The 13,998-nt window shown below is 42.4% G+C and overlaps 1 protein-coding gene across 3 annotated transcripts in view; it reads left to right on the top strand.

Moving 5' to 3' along the window:
• Positions 1 to 7,513: 7,513 nt before the first annotated feature.
• NEK4 (NIMA related kinase 4) overlaps positions 7,514 to 13,998 on the top strand; it is a 60,534-nt gene continuing 54,049 nt past the window's right edge. For 2 of the 3 annotated variants that reach the window (XM_066245248.1, XM_066245247.1), the window contains exons 1-4: positions 7,515 to 7,859; positions 10,082 to 10,348; positions 11,284 to 11,481; positions 11,669 to 11,776. In XM_066245248.1, the coding sequence (XP_066101345.1) occupies positions 7,767 to 7,859; positions 10,082 to 10,348; positions 11,284 to 11,481; positions 11,669 to 11,776 (666 nt within the window). In that variant the 5' untranslated portion in view covers positions 7,515 to 7,766. Of the gene's footprint in view, positions 7,860 to 10,081; positions 10,349 to 11,283; positions 11,482 to 11,668; positions 11,777 to 13,998 lie in introns of all 3 variants that reach the window. The other variant, XR_010727311.1, reaches the window with a different exon arrangement.

Raw genomic sequence — 13,998 nt, 5'->3', positions numbered from 1 at the left:
CATCAATTCGTAGTTGCAGCACTTGAGTTGTTCATTGATTGCTTCTCATATGTGCCTTTAACAGGGGGCTCTAGCAGAGCCAGTGACCCCTTGCTCAAGCCAGCTACCTTGGGCTCAAGCCAGCAACCTCAGGGTTTTGAATCTGGGTCCTCAGTGTCCCAGGCTGATGCTCTATCCACTGCACCATCACCTGGTCATGCATCTGAATTTCTTAATATTTGTGCCCAAACTCTCCCTGTCTCCTACAAGCCAAGCACACTGGATAGATATGCTGCTGGTCAGTCCACTCCAGGGTCCTGGCTGGAATATACTGGCTGCTATGACCCTGACTCAGTGAGGGGACCCAGAGGCCTCTTTGATCTCTATTTGCTTGTATTGAACTTTGTCTCACAGAGTAGCTTCTGGGAGAGAGTTTATTGTCCCTAGGCCAGAATGACCTTCTGGCCTGTTTTCTGGCCTTTATAAAAAATGAGCTGGATCAACATGAAACTATACAGTTGAGGTTCTGTTTTCCTGCACCAGTATGGACCCAGCTCTGGGATAGGTTGGGCACAGTGCCAAGCACCAGGGCACCACAGTGATGAAACACGACTGCCTCACCTTCACTGTGTTCACTGAGCTGATGCTTGGGAAAAGGAGTCCGACACGTCAAAGGAAGCCCAGTGAATCCAAGAAGTGGTCAGAAGCTAAAGAAAAGCATGAAGGAGAAATAGAAATATGGAAAGGGCAGAGCTCATCTTCCACAGGCTTAAGAGAAGGCTCCTGAAGGAGATGCCTGGGAAATAGAGCAGTACACAGGAAGGGGAGATGGGAAGGGAGAGAGAGAAAAGCAGATGGGTAAGTGTGAAGCATGCTTGGAGAAGGTGCAGGGGTCTGTGTGATGGGAGCAGAACCTGATGGAAAGAGTGAGAGAGTGGAGAAGAGTGGGAAGTGATTTGAGACCAGCTGGTGCAGGGGTCTGAAAGTGGCCAGTCTCTTGGGTGGGAAACACTAAAGTATTTTGAACAGGGGTATGGCAAGATCAAAACTGGGGTATAGGGAGGCATTAACACCAAGCCTGGTCCATAGAAGGTGCTAGAAACACATTTGTGTGACCTGGAGAGGATAGAGGCTATGGGGAGAGCTAACCGTGACCAGTGCCTGTCCCACTTCTCAGCATCTTTTATGTCCTAATTCATTTAATACTCACAACTACCTTCCAAGAGCTAGATACTATTATCGTTCTCATGCTAGAGAAAAGGGTGACTCACCTTGTAGACAGGGTAGCTGAGGAGATGGTGGACAGAAAGCAGCTGTGTTTGCTGAGGATTGCAACTCAGGCTCTGAGAGGATGGCTGTGCTGCTGGTGCAACAGGACAGCACATGGGACCAGACCTCCTCTGAGTTCCACCCACACAGAGTGTTTCAGAGCCCCTCAATCAACCTGTCCAAACTGAAATCATGACCTCTCTCTCCCTTCCCTGCTCCCCACCACCAAACCTGGTCTTTCCCCGCTTGTTGCCCACCCCAATGAAGGCATCATCACCATCCTTCCGGCATCCAAGCCGGAGTTTGGTGGAATCCTGATGCCTCCCTCCCCTAGACACTGTACCCCAACCCTCACCTCCAACCCTCCAAATACCTTTCTGGTCCATTTACTTCTCTCCAAATCTGCAGTTACCACTGAGTCTAAGCCACCTTCATCTCTCATCTAGATGTTTGATCCCCCTACTTTCACTCTGCTCCCACAGACTATTCTCTAGCAGTGATCAGAGTCATCATTAAATAGGTCGGTCTGCTCTAGGCTTTTCCCTATCTAACACACTGCCAGGTCTTGAGTGGTCTGGCACTAGTTACCCAGCCTGCTAACTGCTCCATGTCACCTAGCCATGGTCCCTCTAGGTCTCTCAGTTTCAACCATAGAGATTTTTCCTGATCCATGTAGGTGGGTGCTTTTCCACTCATACCTTTATCAACCCCCAATTTATCCATTCGGTGCCAGCCCCACGCCAACTCCTGGATCAGGGGTGTTGAAGCAGGCAGGCTCGACTCAGTGCTCAGGAATTTCACACTGAGGTGTGGAGGTAGAGTTACCAAAAAAAAAATGTCCATTGGGCTTTAGCACATGGTGCTCCCTCTGCCTGAAAAAGTTTTCCTTTATTTTTTTTTATATATATATAAATTTTTATTAATGTTAATGGGATGACATTAATAATTCAGGGTACATATATTCAAAGAAAACATGTCTAGGTTATCTTGTCATTGAATTATGTTGCATACCTCTCACCCAGAGTCAGATTGTCCTCCGTCACCCTCTGTCTAGTTTTCTCTGTGCCCCTCCCCCTCCCCCTAACTCTCTCCCTCCCTCCCTCCTGCGTCCTCCCTCCCCCCACCCCTGGTAACCACCACTCTCTTGTCCATGTCTCTTAGTCTCGTTTTTATATTCCACCAATGTATGGAATCATGTAGTTCTTGTTTTTTTCTGATTTACTTATTTCACTCCATATGATGTTATCAAGATCCCACCATTTTGCTGTAAATGATCTGATGTCATCATTTCTTATGGCTGAGTAGTATTCCATAGTGTATATGTGCCACATCTTAAAAGTTTTCCTTTAAACTCAAGCCCAGGCAATGCTCCGCTGGATGCCTAAGCTGGGCCCAGTAGCCTTTCTGTATAGCATCAACCTCAGCAAGGATAACTTGTTAGTATACTTCATTGAGTAACGGCCATCTTCCTCTTTGACTGTAAGTAAGCCCCACAGTGGCAGAGAACTCTGTCTTGCTCACTTTGTGCTTTCAGGGTAGGGCCCCTGCCTTGCACCATGTGGACTCACACTAAATGTCTGTCGAGTGAATGATAGATCTGATGAAGAGCAGGCTGGCAGAGGGAAAAAGCAGAGGGCAGAGCACAGAACTTTGGGAAACCTCAAAACCTGAGGACAGCTTGAGAAGTCAAAAGAAAATAGAAGTGGATAAGGGGAGCAGGAGAACCAGGAAAGTTCCAGAACCCAAGAAACAAAAGGATTTCTCAAAGGGGCAGACTGCTGAGGGGAAAGGGTGTGGATGAAGACTAAAACAAAGTCTAGGGAATCAGTCATTTTCCAGGAAGTGTTCTTGGGGGCAGATGAGGCCAAGTGACTATAGAGGGTTTAGGAGTGAGCAAGCCCTAAGACTTCTAAAATATTGTTTTGAGTTTCTTTCTTTCTTTTTTTTTAAGGCTTTATTTATTTATGTTAGAGGAGAGAGAGAAACATCAACTCATATCTCGTATGTGCCTTGACCAGGCGAGCCCAGAGTCTAGAACTGGCAACCTCAGCATTCTAGGTTGATGCTTTATCCACTGCACCACCACAGGTCAGGCTGTTTTGAGTTTCTTAACTACTCAAGGACTCAGTTTCCTTAACTGTAAAATGAAGATGAAAATAGCACCACAGGGCTAATGTAAGGATTAAATAGATTAATGTACTTGACTATAGGAGGAAACTGGAGCTTAACTGGGATGGAGCATGAATCAACTTTCTGGGGTAATAGTATGCTCTACATTATGTATTTTCAACAGAGGGAGATATTGCCCCCAACAGGACACAAATTGGTTGTTGAATGCAGTCAGAAGAAATCTTACGTTTCAAAGAGATGAATTCAGGTCCTTGAGAAAGATACTCCTGGTTTGAGGAAGATAATATATCTGTCCACTCACAGAACACAAGAAGGCTTTATAATTGCAAGCTGTTTTTAGTAAACGTTGTAAGAGAGGGAGGTGTTGGCTGGAACAACAGCAACAAAATTTTTTTAAATTGATTTTGTATAGAGAGAGGAAAGGGTGAGAGAAACATCTACTTGTTATTCCACTTATTTATGCATTCATTGGTTGATTCTTTTATTTGCCTTGACCAGGGATCAAGCCTACAACTTTAGTATATCGGGAGGACGCTCTAACCAACTAAGCTATACCCCAACAACTGAAATAATAAATTCTTTCTTTCTTTTTAAAAAATGTTTATTGATTGATTTTAGTGAGAGAGGAAGGAGTGGGGGGGAGAGAGAGAGGGAGAGAGAGAGACAGGAATATCGATCTGTTTCTGCATGTGCCCTGACTGGGGTTTGAACTGGCAACCTTGGCACTTCCAGATGATGCTCTCACCGAGATATCCAGTCAGGGCCAAAATAATAAATTCTTTTGGCAGCTTTGAGCTTTCCTAGGCAGGCCTTTTAGGGAGACCAGGGTCCTCCTAGGAACACTGCCTTAAGCTGTTAGAAGCCATCCCAGAGTTTGGTTAAGTTATTTAGTGCAAGAAGATGGATGAAATCTTTATGTTCTTTGCCTTTCTCAATACATAAGCTGAAGTGTTTAGGGGTGAAGTGTACTGATATATCCAACTTACTTTGAAATGAGTAAAAAATAAGATGGATCACTGGATACATAGATAGACGTGACAACGGGGGGGGGGTTATCAAATGTTACTTGTTGAAAGGCAAAAACCAGGCAGAACCAAAAACACAAGGCTAGTGTGTTACAAAAGGAAAAAATATCTTAAAAATGCCTAGGTGCAGGTTGGCTGAGACCAGCAAAGGGCGTCAGCCCTGAGCTGAGGGTAAAAGTGGTAGATAAAGGGACTAGGGGTGGATTACATATCCTGGTTTATGGCCTTGGTCACTGACTTGATGAGGAGGAGGGGGATTCAGCTGCAGACACACCTCTGCAAGATTTTTTCTGTTGTAGCACAGGCCTAATCAGCATGGTCCTACCTGGTGTCCTCAGTAAACCTCCAAGACTGCCCGGGTCAGGAATCACCCAAGAACAGTGGGGTCCTGGTGCCCCTGGGAATTACCTATAAAATTTCTCACATGGACTCTGTTTTCTTTTTTTTTTTTTTACTTTTTAATATTTTAAATATTTTATTTTAGAACAATTTTTATTTATAGACATGTTACAAAGGTGGCACAGGGAGTTTTCTATAAATGCAATCCCCAGGTTACAAACAAGATAGGGGTTTTTTTGTGATTTTTTTTTTTTATAAATAAATTTTTATTTTAATGGGGTGACATCAATAAATCAGGGTACATATATTCAAAGAAAACATTTCCAGGTTATCTTGTCATTTAGTTCTGTTGCATACCCATCACCCAAAGAGAGATCATCCTCCGTCACCCTCTATCCAGTTTTCTTTGTACCCCCTCCCCCTCCCCTCTCCCTCATTCCCTCCCCCCACCCCCCGTAACCACCACACTCCTGATGGACTCTGTTTTCTTTAGGAGTGGGAGATGAGAATGATCTGTTTCGAGCTCATTTTCCTCCTTTGGGCCTGCATTGTTCTCCTGATGGCAGCTGAGTAGCCATTTTAGCTATGAAAGAGCTTGAAAGAGCTTTCTAGACACTTGAAAGAGTCTAGAGCAGCATTTCTCAAAGTGTGCACCAGGGTGCACTGGTGCACCCTAGAAGATTTCCAGGAGTGCCCTATGGTATTCCAGAGAAATATGTGCCTTTTGGGGACCATAAAAGCAACAGGATTTTTGGAGTTTAGATTTTTGGGGGACAGAGGTGTGGGGAATTGGCTGTAAGTTGACAGTCTGTCCAACCCCCCACCTCACTTGCCTAATTAGGTTGCAAAAGGCTGTTAAGCTGTGGTGTTGGATTGTTTACACTACCTTCCATGTTCCCCAGAAAGACTGGAGGCAAGTTTGTTCTATCCTTTGTTTGGTGTCAAGTTAAAATGATATTTATGGTGGGGGTTTTCTGCACTCAACACAATTAAGAGTAAAAAGAGAGGAATTCTTCACTGTATTGATGAGGAAATGAGAGTTTGCCTTTCAAATATATGCCCAAACATTGAAGAAATCGCTAGGACACATCAGGTTCATGTTTCTCATAAACATGAGAATAACACATTCATCCCGGGACCTGCCGAATTTACTAAATCTATCTATCTATCTAAAGATAAATTTTTGTTGTTTTATTTTTGTTGGGCAGATAAAATATATTATGCTCACTTTGTTAAAGATGACGCTGCCCACATGAAAGCTGTCGCCCAGGTGATATTAATGTGTGTTGGGGGGCAGGCTGTGGTCAGGCAGAATCCTTGTAGGCTGGGGCTTAGTTTTGGGATTAAGCCTTTCCCACCCTTTTTGATGTGGGGTGGTACAATCCAATCATGCCTCAGAGAAGTGACTTTGTGTTAGAGCAGGGGTCCCCAAACTTTTTACACAGGGGGCCAGTTCACTGTCCCTCAGACCGTTGGAGGGCCAGACTATAAAAAAAACTATGAACAAATCCCTATGCACAGTGCACATATCTTATTTTAAAGTAAAAAAACAAAATGAGAACAAATACAATATTTAAAATAAAGAACAAGTAAATTTAAATCAACAAACTGACCAGTATTTCAATGGGAACTATGCTCCTCTCACTGACCACCAATGAAAGAGGTGCCCCTTCCAGAAGTGCGGTGGGGGCCGGATAAATGGCCTCAGGGGGCTGCATGCGGCCCGCGGGCCGTAGTTTGGGGACCCCTGTGTTAGAGACTTCCCTGGTTTGTATATTGGATTAAAGGTTTGGATTTCTACACTATAAAATAGGGGCAGAACAGGAGCTTGCTCTCTTGGTTCCTGAGATTATCATTAGAGGAGAGAGCAGAGCAGAGAGCAGAGAAGGAGGCCACGTGGAGTAGGCCAGGAGAAGCAGCCAAGATGGCGGAGTGCTGAGTAAGAGGCCAGTTTGTGCAGTTTATGCAGGGAGAAGGAAGGAGATGGGGAACAGAGGTGAATAAGTCTGGTGAGCTAGAAACCTTTGATTCTAGGAAACTCGGATAAATCAGTAGCTTTGTGAGCACTGAATGTGAGTGGGTTTTGGAGCCCGGTGTGTGTTTTTACTTGCCTGCCGGGTGCAAGCTAGAATTAAAGATGAAGGCCCATTAGTTCTTGGCTCCGTTGTTTCTTTACCGACTGTCCGAATCCAATGCGAACCTGCATGGGCCGGGCTGCTGGGTTTACAATTTTTTAACCCCCTTTTTATAAATTCTAAAAAGCAAAACAAAAAATGTAACATAAAAATGTTTTTTAATGTCAGAATTTAATTTTGTATTTATTTTGTTTAATTACCAGAAAAGCATGCTTAGACTTAATTTTTTTCTTTAATATTTGACTTATTATAACATGTTTCTCAGAAATTTGTATATAGCGCACCTACAATTACTTGTAGTATTTTAAATGTGCCCCAACTTCAAAAAGTTTGAGAACCACTGGTCTAGAGTCTGCCGCCGCCACCACCACCATCAATCCCCATTAGAAAGTGAGCACCAGGAGGGAAGGGAGTTCGTGCGCCTGGCACATGGTAGGCAGCCAACAAATATTTGTACAATGACCAATACTTGCAAACCACTTGGAACAAGTGCTCAATAAAGGGAAGCTTCCATGACTATTGTTGCCCGGACCCGGAAGTTCCACAGAGTGGAGCCGAGGCCGGGAGTGCGCGCATGACCAGGTGGAACCGCTCTGGCCGCCTGGCGCCTCGGCTCTATGGCGAGTCCTCCCGAGACCGCGGAACTGCTCTGCCTGTCTGGTGCCTGGGCTCTGGTGAGCCTGCCGGCCCACCGGAGCATGCGCGGAGCGGCGCCGGCTGGGATCGCTATGGCAGCAGCGTCGCCGTGAGTCCGGCCGTCGCGCGCAGGCCAGCCGGGGGTCTCTGCAGCCGGGACACTGCAGCTTCTCGGGCATGAGTTGGGCCTCTCGCTGTGGCTCACTGTCCTGCTTTCTGCCGCCGCACCCCGACTGTTGCCCGCGCCAGGAACATGCCCCTGGCCGCCTACTGCTACCTGCAGGTCGTGGGGAGAGGCAGCTACGGGGAGGTGACGCTCGTGAGGCACCGACGGGAGGGCAAGCAGGTCGGCAGAATTGGGGGTTCATTAGGGGGCGGGGCATGCAGGGGTTCGCTGAGGGCGCTCTCCCAAGGTTAGGGCCCGGGGTGGTCTGAAGGGGACACACCTCCGATGGCACGTCCTCAGGGCTGGTGTACCAGACCAAGATGAGGCCGTGTCTTTCTGTAGTACGCACTCCGAAGGAACACCCTTGTAGTTTTTCTTTGTACTATTAATTGGTGTGTTTGAGCTACACACTTTTTCTCCTGTTCAACAATTTCGCGAGATCATGCATTCCCAGGCCCTTAACACAGTTACAGCCCCGTGCATCTTATCTCGAGATGTCACTGGAGAAAGCCCACGTCCAAGGGGAGCCTCTCCCTCCTCAGTTCTTGCCATGCTCGGAGCATGAATTCAGGTGAGAGACACTGTGCAGCGCTGAAGTAAAGCAAGCAGTCTATTAAAGCTATTCGCACTTGGCACAAGGCACTAGCAGGCAACTCAGCCTGAGTGCACTGCCAGTTGGGGTCTTTGGAGTTACATGCTCTTAGCTTCAGGGCATTGTTTCCTCCATGTTATCAGGTCTAAGGGGGTTTCAAGGCTCCCCTTCCTTGTTGTTGAGACTAGCAAATAGTGTTTCAAGGCTGTTTGGACATCTGGTGATTTTGTTTTAGCAAACCTTAAAACCTTGCTGACTCCCTCCTTTTCACCCCTCCCTTTTTCCTGTCCTGGTAATTGTCTATCCTGCCTAACAACTGGACTCATCACCTTCCTGCCAAACCTTCTCTTGTGATCCCTGATGACTAGTTCCACCAACCAGCCAGTTGCCCACTGTTGGACACCTGGGAGTCATTCTTGATGCCCCTCTTACTCTCACCCCCATTCTTCTGTCCACTGAGCCAGCAGGCTCTTTTCCATCTCCATGGGTACCACCCTAATCCAGGACATCATTATCTATAGCAGGGGTAGTCAACCTTTTTATACCTACCGCCCACTTTTGTATCTCTGTTAGTAGTAAAATTTTCTAACCGCCCACCGGTTCCACAGTAATGGTGATTTATAAAGTAGGGAAGTAACTTTACTTTATAAAATTGATAAAGCAGAGTTACAGCAAGTTAAAGCATATAATAAGAATTACTTACCAAGTACTTTATGTCAGATTTTCGCTAAGTTTGGCAGAATAAATCTTTATTAAACAACTTACTATAGTTAAATCTATCTTTTTATTTATACTTTGGTTGCTCCGCTACCGCCCACCATGAAAGCTGGAACGCCTACTAGTGGGCGGTAGGGACCAGGTTGACTACCACTGATCTAGGTAAACTCTTCTTGCCAAGGTCTCCGACCGGCCTTCCCTGCTATATGACTTGCTCTTCTCCAATCCATCACTTCCAACACAGTCCAAACAGTCGTTACAAAACATCTAATGTCACTCCTTTGATTAAAGCGTTTTATACCAACCTCAGATAAGGAGCCAGTTCTTTAATGTGGTTTATAAATAGGGTGATCATATAATGTATTGTACAAATTGGAACCAGTTTGAAACTGAACAGAGGTACCATTAATAATTACACCAACACAATGGGACTACCCTGGACCAGCTTAGAGATACCCTCCTAAGTATAAAGCTCTCATCTATTCTGCCTTGTCAGGTGCTAGTCACTCTGCCTGGAACAAAAACTCAGGCATAAGAATTATATTTTTTTAGGCATAATAGATTTATTCAGTAGGCAAAGGTGTGTGTGGAATGGGGAAGGGTCATTGGTTCTTTTTGAGTGAAGATGGGGTTCAAGCTGTAATAATAGCACCTCACATTTGAGCAATAGTTCACATTTTATGAAGCACATTTAATTATGTGTTTGTTAAGTAATTATCTGGTTCTTTGATTGAGAGCAGTGTATTAGGTGTGAGAGAATATTGACTTTTTTAAAAGTGGGAATAATTTTGTATGTTGAGGGTCAGTGATAGTTAAACTTACTGGACTGTGGACTCCTTTGAATATTTAATGCAACCATGGATCCATTCTTTCTGCAAGAATTTTTTGTGACCCCCCCCCCCCAGCTATAAATCTAAACTGTAAAAAGTACTATTGGTGTTAGCAACTGCTTTTTGTGAATAATAAAATGATTAGATTATTGGACAGGTTCCAGAAGATTAGTTTTGAGGACACTCAGGAGAACCCTAAATACTTCTGAACCTTTAAAACTGTATGTTTATTTGTGCATTGCAAAAACGCGTTTTCTTTGTAGTATGTCATCAAAAAACTGAACCTCCGAAATGCCTCCAGCCAAGAGCGGCGAGCTGCTGAACAGGAAGCCCAGCTCTTGTCTCAGCTGAAGCACCCCAATATTGTCACCTACAAGGAGTCGTGGGAGGGAGGGGACGGTCTGCTGTACATTGTCATGGGCTTCTGTGAAGGAGGTGATCTGTACCGAAAGCTGAAGGAGCAGAAGGGGCAGCTTCTGCCTGAAAGTCAAGTGGTAGAGTGGTTTGTTCAGATCGCCATGGCTCTGCAGGTACTTTCCAGACTCGGCATCCTACTTGCTCCAGGGGGATGGAGGGGGTGGCAGGTGGATTTGGGGGAAATTCTTTCCCAAATGTGTATGTAAAAAATGTATTTTTTTAAAAATCCAGTTGTGAAGTGGACTCAGTTGCTCATGTTCTAGCATTGTAATGTTACTGGATGAGTGATACCCATATTGAAATAGGTATAGATTTCATGTCTAATTGGAGGGGAAGCCAATTTTCTATTTACTTAATATTTATACCACAGTCCATTTTAAGGGCCCTGAGTCAACAGAGAAAAGAGAATGACCGTGTTTGTTATCAGCTGGTCATCTGTGTCATACTGAAAAGTTATTGGACTAATTAATATGCTTAAACTGTAGGGATTTGGGTTTTAACCCCGTGGCACAGTGAGTGGAAATGCAAAACTTGTTTGTGGTCTAATATATACATATTCAAGAATGAGATTGTTTATGAAATACTCTGAAACTGGGCTAAATTGTCCAGAATTAATCACCCTTGTAGTTTAAATTCTAGGATACTTTCTCTGAGTAAAAATGAACTTGTTATGTTTGAAAATACTATTAAACTGAGTATTTTATGAAACTGAGAGGAATGTGCATCTGACTTTGTATAAGTTGTTTTTTCTACCTTCGGTGGGAGTTTGTAAGCATGTTTTTTAACTGGATCCATATAATACTAAATGGTATAATGGTTAATGAACAATTGTGAAGTATACTGGACAAATTAATGCATGGAATTTAATTTTTTTACTTTAGAAAGTTGTAAATTAGACTTTTTATTTAGAAACTATAAAACAATAGTGTTTTGATATCTAGGTAACTAAGCTCTTTAACTCGTGCAATTAATTGATGGTACATAAGAAGTCATGAGTAAAAAGGTAGATAAGTACTTATATTTAATGAAATTTTATTTCTTTTTTCAGTATTTACATGAAAAACACATCCTTCATCGAGATCTGAAAACTCAAAATGTCTTCCTAACAAGAACTAATATCATCAAAGTGGGTGACCTAGGAATAGCCCGAGTGTTAGAGAACCACTGTGACATGGCTAGCACCCTCATTGGCACACCCTACTACATGAGCCCTGAATTGTTCTCGAACAAACCCTACAACTATAAGGTAGGCTTGGGCTGTGTATGCCAGCTCAGCTGGTCTCTAGGGCAGCATTCATAATTTCAAAGCTCATCAGAATAGTTATGTCTAAGAATTCTCTGTGAATTGGTTTAAGGAAAATGCCGTTTCTTTTTTAAGAGAAAAAATGTTAAAGCATTCTGATATATAACCATTTACTATTTTTCTTTTCTAGTCTGATGTTTGGGCTCTGGGATGCTGTGCTTATGAAATGGCCACCTTGAAGCATGCTTTCAATGCAAAAGACATGAATTCTTTAGTTTATCGGATTATTGAAGGAAAGGTAAAGAATATTCTGTAACTAAGGGTTTTTAATATTTGGAGCAAGGTTTATTTAATGCAGCTTTATAATTAGCTACTGGCAGAAGTGAGTAATCATTGATGTTGGGAGGATAATTAAGAATGGTGGGTCCCTTCTGTGAGGAAGGTTGAACTGGAGCAGAAAGAATCAATCATTTCTTAATATTAATTTGTAAAGGTGGCTTAATGGTTTCAAGAAATTGGCCTTTTGAAAACCAGTATCTGTAGCCACAGGACATGCCAGTGCCCTGAGAGACTATTGGTTGTTTCTCCCAAGCAACTTATGGTTAAATTGAGCCCTCTCTGTTTGAACTTGTTGTTCCTTTTCACAATTACTAGCAGCCAGTTAGTAATTGCAAAAAGCATTGTGTATGGTATAAATGCCAGAATGGCCAACTTTATATGTTAGTTGCATGAGATCAGTTGCCCTATGTAGTGTCAGGCATCCATACACCAACAAGTTTAAGGCCATAAATCACCTACTGATTTTATTGCTACACCAAGACTCATTTAATATTTTAATTTGAAAAATACAAAAAAAGTAATATTTTCCCATAATTCTACTACTTAAAGACTCAAACAAGAAAAGAATGAGGCCCTAGCCTGGTGGTTTCAGTGGATAGAACATCATCTTGGTACGCTGAGGTTGCAGGATTGATCCCCTATCAGTTCACATATAAGAAGCAACCAATGACTACACAAGTAAATAAAGTGGAACAACGAGTTGATGCTTCTCTTTCTCTTTCCCTTCCTTTCTCTCTCTCTCTCTCTCAAATCAATGGAAAAATTAAAAAAATAAAAAGATATGGTCTGTTGGCCATTTCATAACTTAAGGAATGTAATGGTCAATTCATTAGAAAGAAACATAAAGTAAAATAAATAAATAAATAATTTTAAAAAGTGAAATTCCCTTCTATTCATTTTAATCCCTTATAGATAGCCATTATTAACAATTTGGTGCATGGCCTTCCTGGTTTTTTCCTGTCTTATACAAATATAACCGTAGGTGTATATATGCACATATATACACAGATACTTTAAAAAAGTAACTGAAATGAAATCAGGTTATACAAATTGCTAGACAACTCACTTTTTTGACTTAATATATGAGGGACATCTTTCTAGGTTAGTACGTCTTTCTTTTGTTTTTTTTAGGAGGCTACCTAGTGTTTTTTTAGAAGGATGTACCACAGCCTATTGTATGAGTTCCCTATGGATGGACAATTAAGTTGTTTCTAGTTGTTTACTACTGTAAGAACGATACTGCAATGAATATCCTGGTACGTAAGTCTTCAGGAACTCATGCCCTTCTTTCCTTTTTTTTTTTCAGTTATAGTTGACATACATTATATATTAGTTTCAAGTGTACACCCTAGTGATTAGACATTACATAACTTATTAGTGATTATCCCAATCTTGCACCCATCTGACACTACACATAGTTATTAGAATATTATTGACTATATCTCCTATGCTGTACTTTACATCCCATGACTGTTTGTAACTACCAGTTTGTGCTTCTTAATCCCTTCACATTTTTATCTGTCCCTTCAGCCCCCCTCCTATCTGGCAAGTGTCAAAATGTTCTCTGTATCTATGAGTATATTTCTGTTCTGCTTGTTCATTTATTTTGTTTTTTAGATTCAGTTGTTGATAAATATGTATTTATGGCAATTTTATTGTTCATACATGTTTTTTTGTCTTCTTGAAGAAGACCTTTTAACATTTCATATAATACTGGTTTGATGGTGATGAACTTCTTTAACTTTTTTTTGTCTGGGAAGCTCTTTATATGTTCTTTGATTCTAAATGATAGCTTTGCTATGTAGAGTAATCTTGGTTGTAGGTCCTAGTTTTTCAGCATTTGATTATTTCTTGCTAGTCCATTTTGGCCTGCAGAGTTTCTGTTGATAATTCAGCTGACAGTCTTATGGGAGCTCTCGTAGGTAACTAATTGCTTTTCTCTTGCTACTTTTAAGGTTCTCTCTTTATCTTTAACCTTTTGCATTTTAATTATGGTGTGTGTTGGTGTGGGCCTCTTTGGGTTCATCTTGTTTGGGACTCTGTACTTCCTGGACTTGTATGTCTGTTTCCTTCACCAGGTTAGGGAAGTTTTCTGTCATTGTTTTTTCAAATATGGTTTCTTTTTTATATTTTTTATTTATTGATTTTATTAGTGAGAGAGTAAGGAAGAGTAGAAGAGTA

Source organism: Saccopteryx bilineata, chromosome 10 (assembly GCF_036850765.1).
Source record: "Saccopteryx bilineata isolate mSacBil1 chromosome 10, mSacBil1_pri_phased_curated, whole genome shotgun sequence".
Lineage (NCBI taxonomy): Eukaryota > Metazoa > Chordata > Mammalia > Chiroptera > Emballonuridae > Saccopteryx > Saccopteryx bilineata.
Note: the sequence above shows the minus strand (reverse complement) of the source record. Positions and strands in the feature narration are given on the sequence as shown.